Source organism: Ambystoma mexicanum, chromosome 1q (assembly GCF_040938575.1).
Source record: "Ambystoma mexicanum isolate Mex_15411 chromosome 1q, UKY_AmexF1_1, whole genome shotgun sequence".
Lineage (NCBI taxonomy): Eukaryota > Metazoa > Chordata > Amphibia > Caudata > Ambystomatidae > Ambystoma > Ambystoma mexicanum.
Window position 1 is genome coordinate 1,121,100,110 of NC_090922.1, and position 23,875 is coordinate 1,121,123,984.

General features: G+C 45.1%; 1 protein-coding gene across 1 annotated transcript in view; it reads left to right on the forward strand.

Annotated features, from left to right (window-relative positions):
• Window positions 1–13,007: 13,007 nt before the first annotated feature.
• Window positions 13,008–23,875, forward strand: part of LOC138542778 (serine-rich adhesin for platelets-like) — a 385,335-nt gene continuing 374,467 nt past the window's right edge. The window contains exons 1-2 of the mRNA XM_069641863.1: window positions 13,008–13,161; window positions 13,263–13,281. Of these exons, the coding sequence (XP_069497964.1) occupies window positions 13,090–13,161; window positions 13,263–13,281 (91 nt within the window). The 5' untranslated portion in view covers window positions 13,008–13,089. The remainder of the gene's footprint in view (window positions 13,162–13,262; window positions 13,282–23,875) is intronic.

The window sequence follows — 23,875 nt, forward strand, 5'->3', positions numbered from 1 at the left end:
CAGTCAAATCTCTGCAAAAGCAGTCTTAAAATTTAGAACATAGAAGCCCACATTGTGCAAAAAAATGCCCCACTTTGACTGAAAAAAACTGGCACACACAAGCATTTTGCGTTTTTGGTTGGGACATGGGCCTATTGCCCTATAAGCCAGACCAAGCCTGTGCCCTGGGTCGCACTGGGGCATAAGATTGTCTTGGGCACCAACGTATAAGTGGGCCACAGTTGCAAATGGGAATTCATTCCTTTTGTGACGCTGTTTGAATAGTACCCAAGGGGGAGGCTTTAGATAAAATCTGATGCAAATTGTACATTTCAAAGAATATTTATTCAGCAACACTGGTCAAAACTATTAGCCACATAGTGAAGTAACTCATCCTACTGGCCCACATTGGCCAAAAAAGTGCCCCACGTTGTCCCAAAAAACGGGCCCACACAAGCATTTTGCGTTTTTTGGTTCGGCCTGGGGCCTATTGCACTATAAACTAGTCCGAGCATGTTCTTTATACTCCAGTGTATTCATTGTTTTCTATTCCATGTTCCCTCCCTTTTGCCCTCTGGGCACATTGAGACACAATTTACTTGTTGTATAAGTGCCTAACAAATGCACAATAAACAAATAAACAAGCAAACAACCTATTTATACCTTTCCTGAGAAGAATCCTAGAAGACATTTTTGCCTCTCAGCTCAATCTCCATTTGTCTAGAAATAACCTTATTCAAACCTATCAATCTGGTTTCAGGTACATTCTGTAACAGACACCATGCATATCGTGGATGACACACTTTAAATTCTGAATGGGGAGGTACCTGACTCTTTGCTCTTTCAGATCTCTCAAAAACATTCAGTGTGGTGGACCCTGTGATTCTTCTTTCATCTTAAGATGCCACACTGGCAATAGAGGCAGGGTACGGAATTGGCTTACATCCTTCATGACATGGAGGTTCCGGTTTGTGAAGATCATGTGAACTCAATCCGCCACTGTCCAAGTTGATTGTGGAGTCCCCCTGGGTTAAATCCTGTCACCCACACGTGTTAAAATCTACGTGGTGCTACTGAAAGATCTGATGGAGAGGCATGGTATCTCTGCCCACCAATATGCTGATGACACCAAGCTCCATTGGGTGTCATTCTTAGCAGACATCTCCCATTTGGTTAGCGGAACATGAAAGAGTGGATTCCTGATTTTCATCTAAAACTCAGTCCTTGAAAAACAGAGTATTTATTAATTGCCCTGATTATATCTGCGGCTGAAGATCAGGACTAGCTTTCAGCCCTTGGCTCTAATTATGTGTCTACTAAACTAGTTGACTATGCCAAATCCCTTTGTTTTCTCTTGATTTATCTTTGAACTTTAAGTCCCACATCTCCGAAAGTACCGCTACTGCTGCTCTAAAATTAAAATTACCTCAACTTATTGAACACTTAATTGTTATCTTTTCATTCTAGAATGAGTTGTAGAATCCTTTGTTCTGTCCCGCATGCATGGTGGCAACACCCTACTGATTGGCCTTCCTCAAACTTCTTTACGTGCAATGAAATCAGCATTATTCCTCAATCCTGTACGGCTAAATACAAGCGTGGGCAAGTATGAATAATTTAGACCTGTCCTTCTCAGTCTTCACTGGTCTACCCTTCTTGCACATATTGAATTTAAATTCTGTTGCCTAGTAGGCAAAGCTAGTCGCTAGTCTTCTCTAACGCGTCTACATGAAAGTACGCAGAGGCACTGCTGTGCGGCACGACTCAGAGACTAAATGCTGGGTGTTGCCTTTAACATCAGAATGGAATCTATCTTAATCTGCCTGCCTCCACTCTCCGCCCTCTGAAACTCATCCAGAACAGAACTGCGAGACTTGTCCTTGGCCTCAAGCCCAGGGACCGTATCTCTCCAGGACTGAAATCTCTACACTGGCTCCCAGTGGCTGCGAGGATTAAGTTCAAAACCCTCTGCATTGTCCACAAGGCCTTCTGGGGCCTGGGGCCTAAATACCTTCAACTCTCTCTTCCTAAATATCTTCCTTCCCGAGCCCTACACTCATCCGTCTCCAACTCCCTCAGGGTCAGCCGCTTCTCGAAGCAACGAGCTGGGGGTAGATCTCTCTCCGCGGCAGGGGCCTCCCTCTGGAACATCCTTCCTGCCTCCCTGAATCTTGAGGAGAACCATCTCCGGTTCCGGAAGCACCTCAAAACCTTCCTCTTCGCTTCTGCTTTCTCTCTCCCTCTCCCCTGCTAAATTCTTCACCTAAACTGCACTGATTCTGCAACTGGGCCACTCTCACCGACCTCGGTCCTGGGCCCAGTCACTCTTCACTTGCACTGCCTCCCTGGCAACCCCTGCACTGCGGGACTGTCTCTGTATCCCTACAGCCACCCCCCAGCACTTGTCTGCACTTACCTTGCACTTGCCACCAGCTGGCCCTATTTATTTATTATTTTATTTCTATTCTACTTATTTGTACTGCACTCCCCCCCCCTCTTCCCCTTGCACTTTTACCTTCCCCCTACCCCTGCACTTGTGCGGTCTGAATGACACCTGGCCTAGTAGGATCGTTGTCTGTCTTCCCCTTGTTCCCCCCTCCCTGCCTCGTCGCGCCTTGAAACACTTGTGTATAGGCGCGTTACAAATGCCATATCATATCATAAATGACGGTGTTTGAGTCACTTCCACGCAATATTTGGACATGACTTTACAAGCTGGTGACCAAGGATAACATTAAGCTTGTTAATGCCTGAGGTGAGCATATGGTGGGCTCTAGGACCGGTTCCTATGGGGAAAGTTCACTTCCTGTTAATTGTTCTCCATTACCAAAAAGCATCTTGCAGAAGACCAGATTTGTTTCGAACATGCTTCCATGTGACTAAATAAGATTCGCCCTGAAGACGGCTGGGTATAGAAATTGCAAAGCCCTGATAGCCCAAGCTCGAGTTGGCAGACGATCAATGCTAAGACTTATTGACTCACAGCAACATTCAGGATATGTGCACGAATGTGCAGAGACACTTGTCGTTTCAAATTTGGATGGACACATTTTAAAGAATTTATGAGTGTCTAGTTTACGTTGATTTGTAAACCATGCGTGTTATTTTGTAATATGTCCTGTCATTGTGTTTTTGTATGTTTTGTAAGTTTATTCCATTTGTCTTTTAAGGAGTATGTCACTGGAGAGATACACATCAATTGTTTTGTATCGAGAGGTAATGTGCTTTATCTTTATGTATTTTTGTACTTTGTCGAGATCTCATGAAAAAATTTAAAATTAATTCTAAATCATTTAGAAATGTTTTGAATAGATTCAGCTAATGAACGAATTTTTTTTTTTTTTTTTTATTTTTTATTAAAACAAAATTTTGTTTTTGATGCATACGCAACTTTACAAAATTTACATCGGAATTCAATACATCTCTTAAACAGACATCTAAACACATAGATATAGGTACAGAAAAGACATAATTAAAATATGTACGAAGGAAAAGTAATTAAGTTTATAAAACTCTAATTTCTCAGCAAAATCATTCGTATACATAATATACATACTATAAGATAAATCTCATTACTTAGCAAAGTTTTAAGTCTACACCACATGCGACTCAAGAGCTGCATCTATAATTTTGACTAAGCGAACAGTCGCAAGAATTATCGAGTTACTTGACCCCCACATGCATCGGGTCCAGATTAACTCTCTACTGCTTAAAGTATTGGTGGGACTAAAAGAGGAAATAATTTTTAAACGTTCCATTTCAAAAGTTGGACATAACAGAAAAAGATGTTTTAAGGTCTCATTGATTTCAGGTATTTTACAAAATCTACATCTAGTATCTGCAGCAATAGTATCTTTATTTGCCCAGTGTTTCATTCTCATCTTGGTATGCAGCAGGTCTAAACGAAAGCGCATATATGTTGCACGAGTTTCTTCACTTGGTGATAATAATAAATATTGCAGGTGAGGTGTTTGAGCGTGTCTGAAATGTGCTTATTCAGTAAATGAAGAATACTGTATTAATTGTTCGCACGTTTCGGCCCAATCATTCCAGAATAAGCGCTTATGAGCCGTACAAAGCCTCCTTTGTAAGTCGTCTGCTGCTATGTTGATGTTATTTAGGATAAGCTGTATACGCTGTTGAAAACATGCAATGGACCTAGGCTTGGATTCCCTCAGCATAATGAAAAAATCTTCATATAAAGAGTTTTCTTCTGGAAAACTCATCTTAAGGTAAGTTTTCAACAAACGCCAATTATGTCGAGAAGCCAAGGAATTCAATCCTAGCTCATGTCGGACAATTGCGTTAGGAAGGGACGCAGGAAGGCGAAGAATTGCTTTCCACATCCCAGCTTGTACTTTATTCAAAAATGAAGAAAGATCTAATAAATTCAGGTCCAGACCATATAAAATGATGGCCTCTACCTTTTTTGAATAAAATTCCAATAAGGGTACTAGGGAAAATGTGCAATGTTTGCGTAAGATTAATCTCATTTGATTTTGTAGAGGAAGGACTTTTTCCGCAATTGTCTGTTGCCAAAACATTACAGAAGAATTATTTGCCAAGTTGTACCCTAAGTAAGTTGTCTGAGTAACAATTTTAATATAGTTTGAATCCAAGTTCCATCGAAACTTTCGTAACTTTTTTTTAGAAGATAGTATCAGAATGCTCGATTTCAATGAATTTATGGTAAGGTTGTTTTGTTTACAATATATTTCAAATGTTTCTAATTTGTTCTGAAGTCCAGAATGAGTACTGTCAAAAAGTAACACATCGTCTGCATATGCAAGCCAAGACAGACGAAGCTTACCTAACTTGACTGTAAATGAGTGATTGGAATCCCAGATCCCTTCGATATCCGAAAGATATAAGTTAAACAGGACTGCTGCAAGATTGCAGCCCTGTTTAACACCAATAGCAGTCGGAATAGACTGTGTGAGGTGGCCTTTGCTAGTAATACGAACTCTAATTGTGGTATTATGATGTAAAAGCGCTATTAACGCCACCAGACCCGGAGGAAACTTAAGATCCAACATTTTAGTCCATAGCCTGCTTCGAATAACACAATCAAAGGCGGATGATAAGTCCAATGAAGCAATAAAAATTGGTCCATTAGTAGGGGTATGAGCTTCAGCAATTAAATGTGCTAAAATAGTTGCATTCAATTGAGTTCCCATTTTTTTTCTAAATCCTGTTTGGGCTTTGTTAATACTGTTGTTATTTTTAATGTGTTGCTCCACCTCATTGAGTAGTAAAAGCGCAAAGATCTTAGCAGCAACGTCAATCAGAGCTATTGGTCTAAAATTGAGTGGATTATTCAAGGGACCTTTTTTATGGAGAGGAATAATAATGGATTTGACCCAAGATATTGGGAGAGTTTTACTTTTGTAAATGGATTGAAACATCTTCAACAATACATTAGCCCAGAAAATGGGATCGTCTTTTATAACGCATGGCGGAAGCCCATCCGGGCCTGCACACTTTGAGGATTTAAGCTTTGTAATTGCTAACAATACATCTTGGACGTCCCATGGACAGGTCATTGGAATATATTTTACTAAATCAAGAATATTCGCTTGATTGAATCTCTCCGGTAGATGATATTTTTGTACAAAAAATGTATACCATGAGTTGCCATCTATAGCCGACTCCATGGAGGAGGGATCAGAGTACTTGGATGCTCTAAGAAATTTCCAGCTGTCCCGAATATTGTGCTTACAGATGAAACGCACCATATTCTGATTCCCCATCAAATGAAATGCAATTCGGGTCGATTTTAACTTGTTTTTGAAGTGTCTCAAAACCAATTTTTTAGCTTTAGACAAGTTGTACCAATTTGTCCTGCCATATTCATTCCTTATTGCACGCAATGCAAAATGTTTCTCCTTTTTTAGTTTTGCAATAGTTCTTTCTAAGGTACTGCAAGGTCGAGCAGGATTCAAATTATTCTCAGCATCGTCAGCCAATGCTCTCAAGTGCTGTTGTATCATCTGACTATTCCACTGAGAGATAGTCTGAGAGGAAATATCATCTAATGAGTGATCAGGCCACCAGTCGCGATTAACTGAAAAGGTCAGTCGCCGACATGTGGACATGTTCCATCTGATAGAGATGAACGGTCTATCATTCTGGACTAAACCTAACGAATGTACCCTATCAAAGGGTTCAATGTTAACCGCTAATGATGAGCATTCTAAAATGGCATGATCTCCATAAGGTGGAAAATGGGACTTGATCGAAGATAATAGGCCCGAAAGGTGCTTTGAGCTGACTATGTAATCAATAGTGGAGAAGGCATTCCCCCTATGCCATGTAAATGAGGTTTTAAGGCAAGCAGCTTTAGTTATACATAGGTCCCAACAAGAGAAAAAATTGGCCCATCTTAGGCCGTTCGCACAAGAGGTTTTAACATGGTGCGCCAATTCAAACCAACGGGAATCATTAGGATATGTGAATAAGTAAGAGTTAAAGTCGCCACCAATTAGTATCTCAGCTGTTGGGGCGATATAACAAATGTCCATTAGGGCATCGTTTAACATAGTTATAGCATCAACAAGCAGTATGGAAGTCGGGTTCCAATAAAGGGAAATCAACATTACTCTGCGTGGTATGTCCATATTAATAGCCACATCTACCAATAGAAACAGTTGGGTTGAGACTCTATGATTTATTACGAAAGGAAGATCGTTATTTAATAAGATAGACAAACCGCCTACCGGGCGACCGACAGGTGGTTGAACAGCTAACTGGTTGACGGCCGTAAATCCGTCTAGTTGAAGGTCATACACGCACATAGTTTCTTGTAAAAATAAAACAGAAGGCAGGCTTTTAATAGCCTTGTCATGGAACCGTGTTAAAAGGTTCTTAAAACCACTACAATTCCATGAATGAATAATAGGGTTTATACATTACGACTTTGCCTCAGCCATAGGCAAAGGTGACCCCGAAAGTGATGAAGCTTTAGGGGTAGGCAGAATCCCCACTAAACCATTTAAGGCCAAGGTCAAAGAAGCCAATTGTGCCAGGATCTTTGCATTTTCCGATTGCTCTGATGGCATTTCCTTTTTACTGTTATCTTGTTTCACCACCAAAGGCGTGAATTCTAAGAATTGCATGGCCTTTTCCAAATGTGGAAAGGCTTGCAATTCCAATCCCAAAGATAGCAAATCAGTTTTATGTTCCCAAATGAGTTTAGCAATAATGGACGATACTACTTTGCACAGCATTCGATTATTGTTAATCAGGGGCAACCTAATCCATTCTACGTCTTGAGAGACTAAGTTGCGTAGTGAAGGAATTTTATACAAAGTATTCAACAAAAAAGAGCGGTTGATAGGTACCATACCATTGATCTGCGGATTGCTGGACCATCCAATTAAGGTCTGGTTTTCCTCAGCAATCTCATTCAGAGACATAGGATCTATATTGGTAGATATTATTGACGGTAAGGGCAACCTCATGTTAACTGATTGAAGCATTTGCTTCAACCCATCCTGCTTTTCTACCAAAGACGAAGTCCCCAACACTGCTCCATCATATGTGGATGCTGGGCTGCGCACGGCCTGGACGACAGATATTTCATGTTCCACTTTAGACATGGTAAGGGAGGGTTTAGCAGAATCTACCAAGGCAGCATGTTTTTCTTGGCTTGGCATCAAGCTTTGTGATAGACTCTCGTGAACTTCAAGCACTGGTGAGACATGATTAGGTTGATAAATCGTTGTCGAAACTGAGGCCTCATTCGACGCCTCTGAAACAATTAAATCATTCTCAGAGGTGCTTGAAGCCACATGGCAGACTGTTTTTTTATTCTCAATCTGAAGAAAAAACCTATTCAAATTTACTTGATTAGTAGCTGCCTGTGGTAAGTTGCCCACAACACTAGAAAGGATAGGGGAATCACTCCGAGTTTCAACGGACCCTTCCAAGCTTAGATGAGGATCAGAAGTATGAGAGCCCTTCTTTTTACCCTTCCGTGTGTTTTTGGGGGCCTGCCATTGAAGTGCAATCCGACTCTCCTCATTTAGTTGACTAGAGTCAAAAGGCACTTCTGCATCTTCAGTATCCGTCAGCTGCACAACAGCATCAGTTATAATACCATTGACTGCCGAATTTTGCAAGGAGGAGACTGCAATGTTATTATTGCCAGAGCAATTCGTGTTTTTTTTCATCTTGTTTTTGCGTTTTACCGCTCTCTGATGGGCTTTTTTCATTTTGCGTGAGGCATGATACATATGATTAGGCCCCACCGAATCACAAATTTTCTCGTCAGAAACAGACTGGTCCATTAACCCTATAAGAGCGGACGGACTGTCGGGAGTAGTTTCAACCACAATAGTGGTCGAAGGAATGTTTCTAATGTCGCATGTTTCCACATTGAAAAGTTTTGAATTAAACATGGTTTGCTCAATCTGTAAAATTCTATCGTGCTGCAGTTAGGCAACTTCGGCCCACTCTGTAGAATGGGATATAGAAGTTGATGAGGCCTCTGCAGAGTCTTTAACCACTGCTTTAGCAAAAGAGGTGGGCAGACCATGAAGAAGCAGTGGTGACTCAATCGTTTGCGTGCTTTGGGAGATTGAGGCATGCATGAAAGAGGTCGTCGGCATACTCCTCCTTACAATATCGACCATTCGTTCCGGGCAAGATGCGTGAAATTTATGGCAGGCCTCTTGGGCCAAAATGTATCCCTCGATCCTAGCCAACTGTAGAGAATTGGCACTAATTGAGTCCTTCATATCTTTCAGAATTGCGTGAGTAAATTCATGTCCTTTGTCTAAAAGATTAAGGATGCGAGTGAACACTGGAAATGAATGGATTTCCTGTGCTAATGAATTGGGGGAATTCCTGTCGTTTGCATAAGGAGAGCTTGAAGTTTGATGAAAAACGGACTCAGCGGAAAACCCAGAGGGAGGCTGTTTAAATGGGGATTCCTGTTTCGTTTGCTTTTCACAATGTACCTTGTTGTGAAGTAAAGATGCATTGGGGAATGAGATGCTCGTGTCGCTTTCAACCAAGAGAGCTTGAATGTTTGACTGAAGCACATCTATAGTAGGCAACATGCTAGAATGAAAATGAACCTGTTCATGTAGACCATGTGAGGCTGCAGCAGGAGTAGAAGGGCCCAGTGAAAGACTAATACGTCTTTCTAGGGCCTCAATTACGCCAGGAGCCAACATAGAGATATCAGAAATCACGGGAGAAGATTTACACATTTCTCCCAAAAATACTACTGCATTGTGATCTTCATCATTGGCTGTTTTTAACGAAAAAGGCGTATATATATTTTGCACAAGTAACGGCTCAATAAGAGGGGTGCCTTTTACAAAATGCTCACAGCATTCCGGTGATGTTTTTGGAGCGACAACCTGCAAGGGGCTGTCAGGGGGAGTAAAATGTGAGCTTTCCGTATTTAAATGAGCCAAAGACAGCTTTATCTTAGCTGGAATCTTACCCGTATCCATCAAACATTTACCGTTCCTTAAGGTAGTAGATGAACACTCCATTTTTCAAAATAGCTACACTCTGTCAACTTAACACGACTAGAGCGTTAACCAGGTTGGAGGGCAAAAAACAAACAATGCTGTTCACTCTTACTGAGCCTCAAATACAGTTAAATCACAGTACCTCACAAAAGCCAAAAATGCTCAATAAGACTCTCCGCTCGCCAAACGCCACGCGCTGCGCACTGCGAACAGCAAACAGCCCTTTGCGGTCCTTCGCGGTGCGCAGCGCGGATGCGCTGGAGGGCGGTGATTAAGTACAGCAGTCCAGGGCCAAGGGGGCGGAGAAAAAGGCCGGCCCACAGATCACCTATACAGGCAAAAGAAGAAATAACTATATAAGTATAGTACTTATGAATTATATTAATCGATTTACATCCAAAAGAGTCCGTGCTTTGGAGTCTTTACTTCTCACTAGGGAACAGGAACAGGAGGCACAAAAAGTCACCTGATTCATGCGAGTCAGGCAGAGTGGGTGTCCCACAGAAAGACTTCCTCCCAACGCTGGCTCGGCGAAGAGCAGCGAGAACACACCAAACGCTGGAAGAAGAAGAGCGAAGTCCAATGCTCAGAACACAACACAGCACAACACGGCGCGGCACAGCAAACAGCCCTTTGCGGTCCTTCGCGGTGCGCAGCGCGGATGCGCTGGAGGGCGGTGATTAAGTACAGCAGTCCAGGGCCAAGGGGGCGGAGAAAAAGGCCGGCCCACAGATCACCTGATTCATGCGAGTCAGGCAGAGTGGGTGTCCCACAGAAAGACTTCCTCCCAACGCTGGCTCGGCGAAGAGCAGCGAGAACACACCAAACGCTGGAAGAAGAAGAGCGAAGTCCAATGCTCAGAACACAACACAGCACAACACGGCGCGGCACAGCAAACAGCCCTTTGATGAACGAATTGTAAATGGAAGACAAAAGTAGGTGGATTAAGACGTAGGATCTCCTTTTCTTGTGTAATAGTCAAAGCTGTGCAGCTCAACAGACATTCTAAAAACCTCTGGGGGTCAGAGGACAATGCCCAAAATCTATACTCATTGAACTTGAGCTGATCAGAAAAGCTCAGTCCCAAGCATCCCACTAGCTTGGCCACTATATCTGGAATTCACACCCAGCCGAGATGGACCTCTCCTCTTCCTTAGGGATCTTGCAGTGAAGATTAAAAACCCATCTATTCTTAATGAACTTCTGCTGCGCCTTTCCCTAAATGTGTTTTTTCTGGACTATGATTGGTTATGTGACCGATATATGTTTTAGTCTTTTATCTCAACAGAACACACTCTGTTGCCTTTGGCCTCGTCCTCGCTGTATCAAGCCTTAAAAAAAGAATGCTTTTTGCACCTCATTGCTGCATCCAGAAGCCCTGATCGTGTGCCCAGGGAGCGTTTCCAATAACTCCCTACACGTTTCCAGACGAATCTGGCAGAACCCATTAATTAAAGTGATTGGCAGGCCTTGGGCAGGAACGGAGGAGGCGGGGCATGGTTAGGGATCCATCAATCCATTTGCTGAGGGGAATATATATTGTTGCAGACCTGCTAGGCATTTCAAGAAATCCAATTCAAGCCTGATTGACAGTGGAAGGGAAGTCCAGTGGGATGAGCCCTTACCCTGAGACCCTGGCGCTTAACTTTGTTGATGGTTACTAGGTTGGCAGTGGTTGGCATTAGGCATCTGGGCGAATGGCAGGTTTGAAAGACTTTGGAGATTTACAAAGTGGTCAGGGGAGTGGGTGCAGAATAGTTTTGAACCCTTTGCATCGTAGATAGAGTCGTTGTTGGAAATTCAACATAAACTACACTACGATAGTCCACGCGTGACCTTGCAACTATGAGAACCATGTAGATGCTGCTTAGCTTAGGGTATGGATCCAATGTTGTTTAGGCAGGTGCTTGAAGGCGCTTCTAGGGATGGCTTAACATTCGGGCATGATGGAAAGTTCTTTGTCGAACAGTCACCCTAATTTGCAGACTCTCTTTCCTGGTTTGGGTCACTCCCTCATTACAAGATTACATCTAGTTGAATGCAAATGGAGTTGGTTTAACTGGGCTCCCGGTCAAGGTCTCCATCTTCTCTCCATTGAAGTAGATTCAGTTTTGGTGCATGCACAGCTGGATTCCTGATGATCACTGGATTTCTGTTATACTGTGGGAAGGAGCTACATGTTGTTTGCATATATTTTCTGGCCGCTGTTATGCGTGCGCCAAAATGCAGGCCAATGGGGAAGCAAACATGGTTTAGGGGCTGTTCCTTTTAGTAGCCTGCCAGTTATATTGGTCAATTTGCTAAAGGAAGAACATGAGTTTAATTTGGTGGGTGCGATAGTTCAGAAAGAATGTCTACCTCACGACTGCTGATCCCCCCCCAGGCCAGTGGATGCTGTGAAGTGGTCCAGCAGTACTTTGTGGTCCATGGACTCAGAGGCTGAGGAGAGCTCAAGTAGGGTAAGTGTGCACAGTGGCCGCAGTCGAGGGAGGCAAGGTCTTCACTGGTGTCCAGAAGGGGGATCCTAGCCCCTCAGCATAGTCAGAAGACTCAATTGTAGTTGCCCAGTGGATCCTTTGCTGCCAGATGTTAGTCGAAGTGTGCTGCAATCACACAGAGGAGGCCGAAGATGAGGATGCGGTGGGTCGCGTCCAAGGGATCCGCATGCAGTTTTTCACGAGTCATTTCATCATACCTTGTTTGCACTTTGTGGGGTACTGGGCCTTTGTAGCGCTAGGCCATATTGTGGTTGGTGAGGGGAGGAGGGAAAATGGTTGACAACCGCTGCATTTTTTAAGAAACCATCCTTAGTTAATGAAGTGGGCCCTTACCATTTATTTTAAGGATTAAGAAAAAGTAACCCTTCAATATTTGCAAATGCGAAAATAGAAGCTGTGCCAAATAGCAGAGCAATGTAACCTTAGACCTTTCATAATAGAGGCTTTAAATCAAGAGTCACCAAATTCAAAGAAGAGATCAGGGATTCAATTAAGACTTTTTGTGGCAGGAGACCACCTACCCAATGATGCCTTGCCAGCCATTGTGCTATCTTGACCCAGTAGCAAAGTAGGTGGAAGAGCGCCTAGTGGCAATGCCCAGGGCGTGTCATCCATCTGTCGGGTTACATACCTACATTCCAACCATTGTTCTGCGTCCCCACCCCCTGGGGGCCTCCTGCCCTGTAACAGCAAGATCCGAAAGAAACCAAGATGGGGTTAAAATCTATACAAAAATAAAACATGTCCTTAATAAAAATTCTGTCCGGGCAAAAGCCTACAATGAAAGTCAGGCGATATCCCCAAACCGGAAGTGATTAATACAAGGCCCTGCCATAGAGTGGCAACCTCTGTAATTACATATTTGTCTGAATTCAATTGTCAGAAATGAGAAATCCCAGAAAGTGGGTGGCCCTGGAGTTATACAACGGCAGGCGAGGTTGGCTTTCATGGAGCGCGGGCGTGGCCGGTAACTCAAGGTGAGGTGTCCTTTTTTCTCGGGCCTGGATTGGCTCTTCCCACCCATTTAAAGACAATTCCTCTCTAGGAGGCTTTTACAGTAACACAAGCTCTGCAGTCACCGGGGGTGTCTCAATGCTGTTTCTCACCCGATCCCCCTTGCACACCTTATGAGAACCTGCCGAAGAATGGACAGGCCAAACGTCTTAGGATTCACTCTATTTATTGCAACCTTGCTGCAGGTACTTGCTTTTGCCGTTCTACGCACGCTTGAATCCGTAACTTATGCATGCGCGTGGCATTGTGCACTCACTGAGCTCACACCTGTTCCTTTCTTTTCTAGTTTTCCTCTTGCCAGAATGGTGAGTAGAACGCCCTTTTACTTCACCTCCCTCTGCACCTGTTAGCACAGTGTATTCAGCGTGTGAACTCTCTAGCGACAGGCGCCAGGCCCTGGTGACTTCTATACGCAGGGGGGATTATTAGTGCACGGGCAGGTGGGATCTTTGTGGAGGCTGTCCTCGCGACGAGTCGGGGGCTGGACCCCGGCGTTGCTAATGTTAATATGAGCCTAAGCGTAGGATGAGTGTAGAATGCACGCAGAGTTTGGAGGCCGCTTGTTATCAGCTATGCACATTATTGTGTGTACTAGTCTAACTCTACGGAGTGCAACTATTGTCACAAGTACTATGGCTATGGGTGCGGGGCACAACACGTAGCAAATTAAATACCATTGGTAGACATTCCGGGGCGCTATTTTATTTGTAAATCAGAATGTATATCTTAATATGGCCATTTCACACACACACGCGCGTCTGTATCGCCGCAAATATATGTGTGTGTGTATATATGTGGGTATATGTATAATATATATGCATATAGCTATGTATAGAGCACATGTTTTTGTTTGTAGGTATGTATGATACAGGTCAATAAGTACGTGTGAGTGTGTGTGTGTATATACCGTTATTTTGTCATGCATTTAAATGTATATGTTACTACCTTACATATAACTAACATAAAATAAAGGGGTATGTATATGCAATGATATACATGTATGCATAATTGTTAATGTTAATGTTAAAGGTATTTGTATAGCGCACTGTACCCAACGGAGTTGGTCTGCAGGTGCTCAGGCGGATCTGTAAACAAAGGGTGGACGGGGTGGGTTAGTGGGTTAAGAGGGCGCAAGAAAGTGAGAGGTGGTGTCCTGTTGGCAGCTTCAGTTCGGTTTTCACCATGCGCTGAGCTTGGGTGTGCAAGTAGAATCAAAGCGGGTCCTTGCGTGCTGTTGTTGCGATCTATGTGTTGGTTGTTTGTTGTTGCAGTGTGGTGAAGTCCGTGCGGTTTGCTGTGAGAGAGGTAGTTGTGTGGGTTTTGTGTGCATTAAGTAAGCAGAAATGAGAGGTTTTGGTTAGCGGGCTTCTCTACATGTAGGAGAATCCGTATAGCAAGGCAAACCAACGTTTGCATCATACATGTATACGCCAGCACCCAATTGGGTCTGCAAATGTTTCTGTAAGTTCCTTAAACATGTATGAATCCTGAATCGCTGTTTGAATATTTGCTCGGGCGAGACATACAGGAGTGTTGATAGAAGGTCCATGTGTTATGTTTATTAATTGAAATCATTGCTCCAAACGTCATTTCTTTGTGTAAGAGATTGGATCACTATCAAAAAGGGGTGAACACAATCATTGCGGATGTAGTCTGTAGGGGAGGGGCACAGAGAACAGGCAAGATTCAATGAGTCCCCTCCACCCCCCCCCCAGACTAACTCCCCTCACGCTGTACACAGTGTGGCGTGTTCCATTGACTCTGCTGCTGCAGGGAGTGTTTACAATGTGGCCATCATGTGCCCAGTGCTTCAAAGAAAAAGTGGTTTCAGTTGCCCATGGGACCATATTGCGCATCGCACACACCACAATGGTGGTAACTGATCCCAGTTGTTGCACTTGAATTGAGCCAGGCTGGCTGAGAAGCGGGCGCCTCTGTGCCCTGGATGTTTCTCCGGAGTAGGTGTCCCAGGACTGGGACCTCCTCGGGGCGTGGACTCGAGACATTGAGGCTTTCTAGGTTAGAGCCCTGTGTGGACATTGCCTCACTTGCTCGTGCATCGGTGGGGCTTCCCGTCAGACTCTTCAGTTCCCTGGAATTGGTCAGATTAAGCCTCACCGCCTGCGTGTAAGGACTGAACGAGAATGAAGATCTGATTATTTTCCAAACACTTCCAAATCAAGAGCCCGATTCATGGAATATTTGCCCGGTTCAAAGTGAATTTGCACTGCTGAAAAGTGACTTTGCACTGCCGACACAAACCCTGATTCATGGAACCGTGCAACGTGTATTTTTGCAGTGCAAAGTCCGGGCAAAGTCAGCGCATAGTTATTTATGCAGTTCAAAATGACTTTGCCCGGACTTTGCACTACAAAAGTACACTTTGCACAGTTCCATGAATCAGGATTTGTGTCCGGCAGTGCGATGTCACTTTTCAGCAGTGCAAGTTCACTTTGAACCGGGCAAATGTTCCATGAATCGGGCCCTTAATCATCTTTTACCGTTTTACCTAATCCCACTTCCCCATATCGACCAGTATTTTGGAGGGATAGTATGTGATAAAATGTGATGAACAGATATTTGTAATGTATATAATGCTGTGCTATTATTAGACAAACATATACCTTATTGCAGCTGCATTTCCCTATCCTTGGTTCGAATGTAGTGCTCCAAAGAACCAAAGAACACGAACAGGAAAAGAGCATTACAGCCCCAGGGCCCGCTTCATACAATGTTTTGCATGGTGCAAGGTGACTTTACACTGCTGACACAAACCCTGATTCATGGAACTGTGCAAAGTGTCTTTTGCTGTGCAAAGTGACTTTGCACAGCAAAAAGACACTTTACACTGTCCCATGAATCTGGGTGTTTGTTGGCAGTGCAAAGTCTCTTTGCGCCAGTGAAAAGTCACTTTGCACCGTGCAATAAATTCCACGAATTAGGCCCTTAGCCTGGGAGCCAGGGCTGAGCTCTGCCAAGTGGTGTGCACGTAGCCTGAAAAGTCACTTTGCACCGTGCAATAAATTCCACGAATTAGGCCCTTAGCCTGGGAGCCAGGGCTGAGCTCTGCCAAGTGGTGTGCACGCAGCCACTCTGAGTTAGGGTAAGTCAAGGGAAATGGCAGTACATTCCATGTGCATGGTCCAGCTAAACACAAACTGACCATTGCACACTCAGTCATGCCATTGTAGCCGGATAGGGTGGAAAAAAGGGTTTACGCTCCATGCAAATTTAAATAGAGATGGCCCGATTCATGGAATATTTGACCGATTCAAAGTGACTTTCCACTGTCGACACAAACCCTGATTCATGGAACCGTGCAAAGTCTGTCAAAGTCAATTTGTACTACAAAAATGACTATGCGCTGACTTTGCCCGGACTTTGCACGGTTCCATGAATCAGGGTTTGTGTTGGCAGTGCAAAGTCACTTTTCATTAGTGCAAAGTCACTTTCCAGTCGTGCAAAGTCACTTTGAACCCGGCAAATATTCCATGAATCGGGCCCAATGTATCCGCAATCACTAATCCTGGTAGTAATTGTTTGCCCGCCGATTAATCCCAACTCGTAGTTGCTACTTCTACTTGTCTTTAAAAGTCAATACCACAAGATGACTGTTTTCAAATGCACTCGTGCATGCGAGGAGGAGTTCACACTGCATCAGAATGCACGGTCTCTAGATTGCAGCATACTCTGCGACGGTGACGTGCACGCTCACTTGAAATGGCACGACGGAAGATTTGAGTAAATCCTGTAGGATTGGAATTCATCGATGGAAAGTCCCGTCTCCAAGCTTTCATGTGTGCAGTGTGTGCCGGGCGATGCATGGGGCAACATCAGTACACCATGTTGCCAAAGGTGGCAAAGTAATGTGTTCAATGTTAGGCCGCACGGCATCTACTCCGATGCCCTCCAAAGTATGGTAATGGTCTAGGAGTGCCCTGCATGGGTGCTTACCCCAGTATCAGGCTCTCTCCTCGCACATGTAAAAGGGAAGCACAGGCATGTAAGGTTATTAGAACACTGGCACCAGTCTAGCACTGGGCTGTGGAGACGGGGTACCAGAACCTCCAGGGCAGACTTACACACACTGATAAAAGCTCAGAGCAGGACAGCGCTGCATTAGACAGCAGGAACTCTCCATATCCATTCATGTATGGCCGTTGCCATGATTGTCATAGGACACAATGTGCGCGATGTAAAGCCAGATGGTGACACGCTCTTACCACCGGCATTAAAACCTAAACATCTCCTGCACTCCATGTAAAGGGGCGTGGTGGAAGTGCTTGCACTGCTTGGTGACCCACCAGCCCAGGGGTTCAGTGCGTGCCCGCCCATCATCCCACATGAGGCCAATCACAGGGCCGAGTCGCATACATCGGCCAATCACGGTGGAGAGTGGCAAAAAGCGGCCAATCACAGGGGAGAGTGGCAAAAAGCAGCCAATCACAGGGGAGAGTGGCATATAGCGGCCAATCACAGGGGAGAGTGGCATAAAGCAGCCTGCAGTGGCTTCCTCTCCCACTACATGAAGGACCTTCCTTTCACCTGTTCCAGAAAAAACTGAAAACTCACCTGTTAAACTAAACCGCTTCTTTCCTACTGACAGACCAGGGCTCAAGTCCTAAAATATATTTATTTTTTTAAGTGGGGGGACTCGTTTACATACCAATAGAATGTGACGCCACCGGAAATTAGCATATCAAGGTGAAATATGCAATTGACTTTGCATAACCCTAAAAATAGCAGAGGACGAATGGCATTTGCCTTTCAGAAAATCAACACACAAAAATCCAAGGGAGGATATTTTCTCAAAACCATTTTTTCCCCTGGAACATGTAGTCCCGAAATGTGACATTTCTCCTTTAGTTGTGTGCTATATTTCATCAGGCTATATGGTGCAGTGGTGAAGGGAAATACTCCATAATGTCGCCTTCATTTGTGCGGCCCCGCAGTCACGGCGACTTTGGGGGTGCACAAAATACCAACTCCCATTACTGCCTCTAAGCAGTGGTTGCGGAGGTGTCGCCTGTTCTTCCTGCGGGCAGTAATGGGAGTCAGGGGCTGCGGGAGACAACAAAGTTTAAAAAAATGTTTTAAAAAAGCACCTGCGGCGTCAGCTCCGACCCACACAAGTGGGAGGAACCGACGCCGCAGGGATAGCAGGGAGTCGGCGGCACACACAGAAGTGTGCCGCTGTGAAGGTAAGTGGGGTCCGGGTGTGGGTGAGGGGTATGTGGGCTGGGGGAGGTGGGTAATGTGATCTATTTGATCACTGCGTCGCACCGTAAATGATGTCGACATTTTTGTCGGCGCAGTTACGAGCGGCACAGTGATCACATAGATTCATGGTGAAGTACCTGGCCTGCGAACCTGGCAACCACTGTTCGAGGCCCCAAGTCGGTGTAAAAAAGACAGTCGATTGGGCCTCATTACGAGTCCGGCGGTAACCCTGCTGGTGCTACCAGGAGATTCCAAGTCTGGCGGCCCGGGAAGTCAAGCGCCAGTAAAATCTTAGTCCCCATTCCCATAGAGTCCAATAGGACTCTATGGGAGTGGGGACTCGGAAGCGCTGGCACCGTTGTTAGCGGTGCCAGCGCTTCCGTAACCGGTCTGCCTACCGTGGCCTCTGCGCCCGGCAGGGTCAGACCTGTCGGGCACAGCGGCCATGGCAGGGAGACATGTAGATTGCCGGTCCCGAAACAAGGGTGACAGTGTGCTTACTGGCACCCTTGTTTCCGGAACGGCCAACTTGTAATGAGACCCAATGTATCTTGTATAACACATGTTTTACACATGCCTCTAAAGTACCTGTGGGGACTGCGTCCGCCCTCTGAAAAAAGTGGGGGGACTCTGTCCACCCGTGTGTACCCTCGACTTGAGCCCTCTGACAGACTATGATTTCTGCTTCTACTTGCTACATAAATTCACTGTTTGAAACAAAAGCAACCCAGTACCTACCGAATAGTGAAGATGCGACACCGGCTGGTCACTGGCAGGGCTCAGGTTCGAATCCTCAGCACAGGTAAAGAAAAAAGAAAGTTGTCTTTACTCGCAGCATAGTGGTGGCGGGTGATTGCATCTAAATAACCACCATTAGTGTGGCATTGCCCCCCACAGCATGCAGTGTTATGCAGCCTGCATAACACTGCATGCTGTGGGGGGCAATGCCACACTAATGGTGGTCATTTCCATGCATATTGTTTCATCTCCTTCCACAACTTCATTCTTTTTTACACTTCGACTACTGGGGATAGCCTGCAAGGGACAGGAGGGCCGCAGCACAAAAGAGATAGAAACACGGAGGAGTTCCTGCGCAAATCTATCTCCTTGCTGCGTAAGAATGATAGATGTGGGCACTAACTTGTTTGTTTTGCCATGTCTCAAAATAGAATACGACTTATGCTATTTTGTTAGTTAATCGTTATAGTGTTCAGATTGGTGCTGGTGAGCATTAACATTAAAAAAAAACTGGGTTCCACACCTTGCATGACATGCACCGCACACTTCAGCCCATGCCCATCATTTAGACCACCCACCCTCATTACAGCCCCCCTCCGATTGCTCACCCCACTTAAAGCTCTGTCAATAGGATGCCCTCTGTTGCCAAAGGTGGAACCCGTGGCGGGAAGGCAGGCCAGGCCAAGCAATACAGATGCTAGTTGAGTGCCCTTCGGTCCTGATGATACAATGGCCTCCAGGTGCCACCTGCCGGGGTAAGATTGAAGCCACTGAGAGAACTAGGATGCACTGATGGAAGCCAGGGCATGTGCAGCTAGAGGAGCGGAGGGCCACAGTGCTGGGCACGTACTGTACAGTGCAATACACAGATACAACGCACGATTGGAGCAGGCAGGCAAGGTGGTCTTATGAGAACATGCCTGCAAAGGGTTTGAATGCACAGAGGCTTGGTGGCTCTGACAGTACTATAGTGTGCTTGAAATACCACCGCACTGCACAATGGTGCACGACCAAAATGCGCGCGCTGTGGGCTACAGCACAAAGACTGGGAGGGAATTAGAAAGCAGAGCCTCTGGTTCATGAGATGACTTGGTGCCATCAGGCTTGCTGCTTGCAGAGGCTGGTGGGGTATATATGAACGAGGGCCTAAGAGGGCAAGCAGGCATCATGGATGCACTGTGGCTGCCTCGCCCGCAGGCCCGCACAGACAGAAGGTTCAGCTGCGCTAGAGCTGGGAAAGGAGCCTTAGCATGTGCCAGAGTAGGGCAGGAATGCAGCACTACTGTGCACTGATAAGAAGCTACCATGCACAAGTGCTGGGCTGAATGCATGTGTGCAGGGTACGACGTCCTTTCATCGCCTGCCTTTTCATCCCCAGGCTTTTCAAAGTGCACGTTCCATCGAATGTGCTCATCGAATTTTTTAGGGTTTTTTTTTAGGGGGGGTGGGAAAGGGCAGATAAGGGTGTGGGCGGGTGGGCAATGGAAAAAAATAAGTGTGGGAGGTGGGTTTGGGGGGTACCCCCCCAAAAAAAGAAAAAACCGATGAGCACATTCGATGGGATGTGCACGTTAAAAAGACTGGGGATGAAAAGGCAGTCGATGAAATGACATGGAACCGTGGGCAGACGGTGTTCCTTCAAAGCAAATGTCAAATAACGAGGCTCAAAACGCCCGATTATTTGTAGCGATTTTTTTGACTTTTTTGCACCATTTTTGGGTAAGGGAATGCATTAAGGTAGGAGAATGGGGGAATGCAGGTGACCACCCTCACATTTAAAATAAAGTGCAAAAAAACAAAAATACATTTTGGAAATTCGACTAAAATAAATGCAGTGCTTTCTTCCTCGTTGTTTTAAATTCGGTATTTCAACGTAGAACCGCGCAGAAATTCACCAGTGCTTGTCTTGGGCACGATGCTGTAGGGGTGAAATGCAAGCAGTCCTCAGAACACAGTGGGCCAATGCTAGATGGGGATATACCTGCCGTATTCTAGTGGCTAATGCACGAAGGGGGTCGTTTTTAAAACGTATAGTTATTGCATGAAGGCCCCCAGCAACCCTTACACTTCCATGCGGCTGGCTCCCTGCATGCAATGTTAAAGGCTCTCAAAGTGCAGTGTAATTGTGAAGAGTAAAATGAGTAAACATCGCTCTTACTCTTCATTTTTACTCTCCGCTTTGAGAGAAATAAAACACTGCCTGCAATCGTGCTTTGCAGGCAACGTTGTGTAATGGATTCCAATGGAATCCACCTGCTCTTTATCAGGTGCTAATGTGAGGCGTATTCCACTGGAACCCATTCATTTTACGCCTGCATGAAAATCTCCTGCAGGTGTACAAGGAAGGGCTCTCCTGAGGCAGAGGAGGGAGGGCAGCAGGAGAATGAGCTGGATCGGAAAATGAAAGCGTTAAAGTCATTTTATGCTTTCATTTTCTGCTTCAATCGAAGCAAAATGACCCCTAAGAGTGGGCGGGACTGCGCTTTCATTTGAGGATGCTGCGTCAGAATAGGTAAGCGCTTATTTAGTACATGCATGTATGTGTATGTATGAGAGGAACCTAACTAGCAAGCAACAGGTTGCTGTACATGTGATACAGGTGGGAAAAGGCCAGTGATAGATTTAATCGCATATATAAATACAACTTACTACCCGGCGAGGGAAGGGGTGGCAGCCTCCAAGCCAATGAGGAGGCTCAGAACTGGGTCTTTACCACACCGGTAAAGACCCCACTCCGTGCCACCACAGAGCAGGCGACCGTCATGTTCCCTAGCCCGGATTAAGGTAAGTGTGTTCTCCCCCTGTGTCGCCTGCCCCTTACCCCCACCCTCTGTTTCCACATTCCCAAGCCCCCCCACCCACTTAACTTGCGCTTTGGCATCCCTCATAGGCGCTGGAAACACTAGTGGTCCTGGCGCATCCCCAATCCAGCAATGGTCAACATGGAAAGGGAGACGAATTACATGTAGTTTCCTTCTCCCGATCCATGGCGGCCATCTTGATTTGTAGTTTTGATTTCTAGCTGAAAAACGGTAAGCACGTTGTTTCTCAACTCAAGATAAAAATGCTATTAATAAAATTGTAATTGATACCCTGGGGCATTACCAGACCAGTAATACCCCCTTGCTTGGGGTTTATTGCTTACGGATAGTGATGCATACTTCAAACCCACCAGTGGTGGAGGCTGTGCTAATGCAGGATATGCAGCACTGCCATAAAAGCAGTTAAGTCCACAATAGAGTGAGCACAAAGTAGGGTCCGTGGGCACTGATCTTTTCCTTGCCTGAGGTGACAAAGTATTCTGCACAATGCACAAAAAGGAGCACAGAAAGCAGGCAAATTGATATGTTACCATGAAGCAAACAGCCATGGTTTAGAAGGCAAAGAGTTTAAGTTCCATTGTAGCGGACAGAGCAGCGTGGCGCAGCTGCCTATATGAACGCCCAGAATGGACATGCCAGCCAATCAGCGAGTTAGGATGGTGGGCTGTATCTAGTGACATGCTGCCACGTTCCAAACGTGCTGGTGTCTGCCCTCTCTTGCGACCCTACTCCCTGCCCCATCACTTGCACCGCTCCTTCACCTTTGGCCGAAAATAGAAAATAATACCTACCTGCAAGTGCCACCCCGTTTTCTTTGCTCTACTTGCTTCCATTCACATGTCTGGTTCTTCTGTGCCATGATGGAAGTAGAGAGATTACTTGTTCTCTCTTAAATGAGCAGATTGCTGATTTCATGGCGGCCATCTCTTTCTGTAGTTTACTTTTTAGGAAACGGGTTTGGACACCCTACGTAAACTGATTCTAAAAATGAACAGTGCAGCATTAATTTGCTAATGGCAATAATGGCTGCAGTGGCAGGACATACTTGGCAATAGAATTGCGGCCAAACTACAGTAAAATCCCTCACTGAACTTTGGCCCATGAGCCATTAATTCCAAACTGGAAGGAATGACAGGGGCCGAGTTTACTGACACTGAAGGTTTTCATACAAAATAAAAAAAAAGACAGCAAATGTTCACTTACAAAAAGATTAAGAGAATGTAATATTACTGAAAACAAACATGGGCAATGCCACCAGTTTTCGCATTTGTGTAGGCATGTGAAAGGCATTTTCCAGGCACTGCCGTAGTGGTATTAATTGGCCATCAATGGTAGTAGCTACAAAATAGTGCAAGTACCTGGGCATTTAATACCCGTGTCTGGCAAATGCCTAATACTTATACAGAATCCAAAACTCTTGGTCCTTCCAATGCTTGCTTTTGATAGGACTGCAGTGAAGGGCACGCATAGTGCTTATAAATCGAGTGGCTCCAGACAGACCTGGTAAGACATTTTGTTTACACCTGTCAATTAAGACATTACATTTCTGAAGACAGCTTCGAAAAAAGAGTGACAGGCACGTCAAGCTCAAAGTTTGATCATAAGGGTTGATAAACTTAGCTCAAAGAGATCCTAGATGAATGTGCCTTGAGCGGGGAGGGGCAGGAAGTGGGTGAGAATGGCCATGGGTATTAACATGGCCATGGACAGTCAGTGGGTGAGTATAATCAGACAACACCTGCAAGCTTTGTATCCTTCCTCATATGCCGTTTCTCCCAAAATTTACTCTAATACAATGGTTTCGGTTTATAGATGGCGCTTAAGCGCCACCTAATATCTAAAGCTTTAAATAAATTACACAGAGGCCATATTGAGTGTCGCGCAACCAGTGTAGTTTTGCCGCAGACACAGTTCAATGTGTACTGTGTCTAGTCCAACACAATGCCCTCCAGCTTGATGTGTGCCACCGGCCTGCAGGCCAGCAGGCTCTATCAACATAAGCGATCGGCTGAAGTTCAAAGGGTGCCTGACAGCCATGGACCCAGGAACTGCCCCTCACCAAAAGGCATAATAACATTAATAATAATATTAATAATACAATCAGGGCACCTGCCTTGAG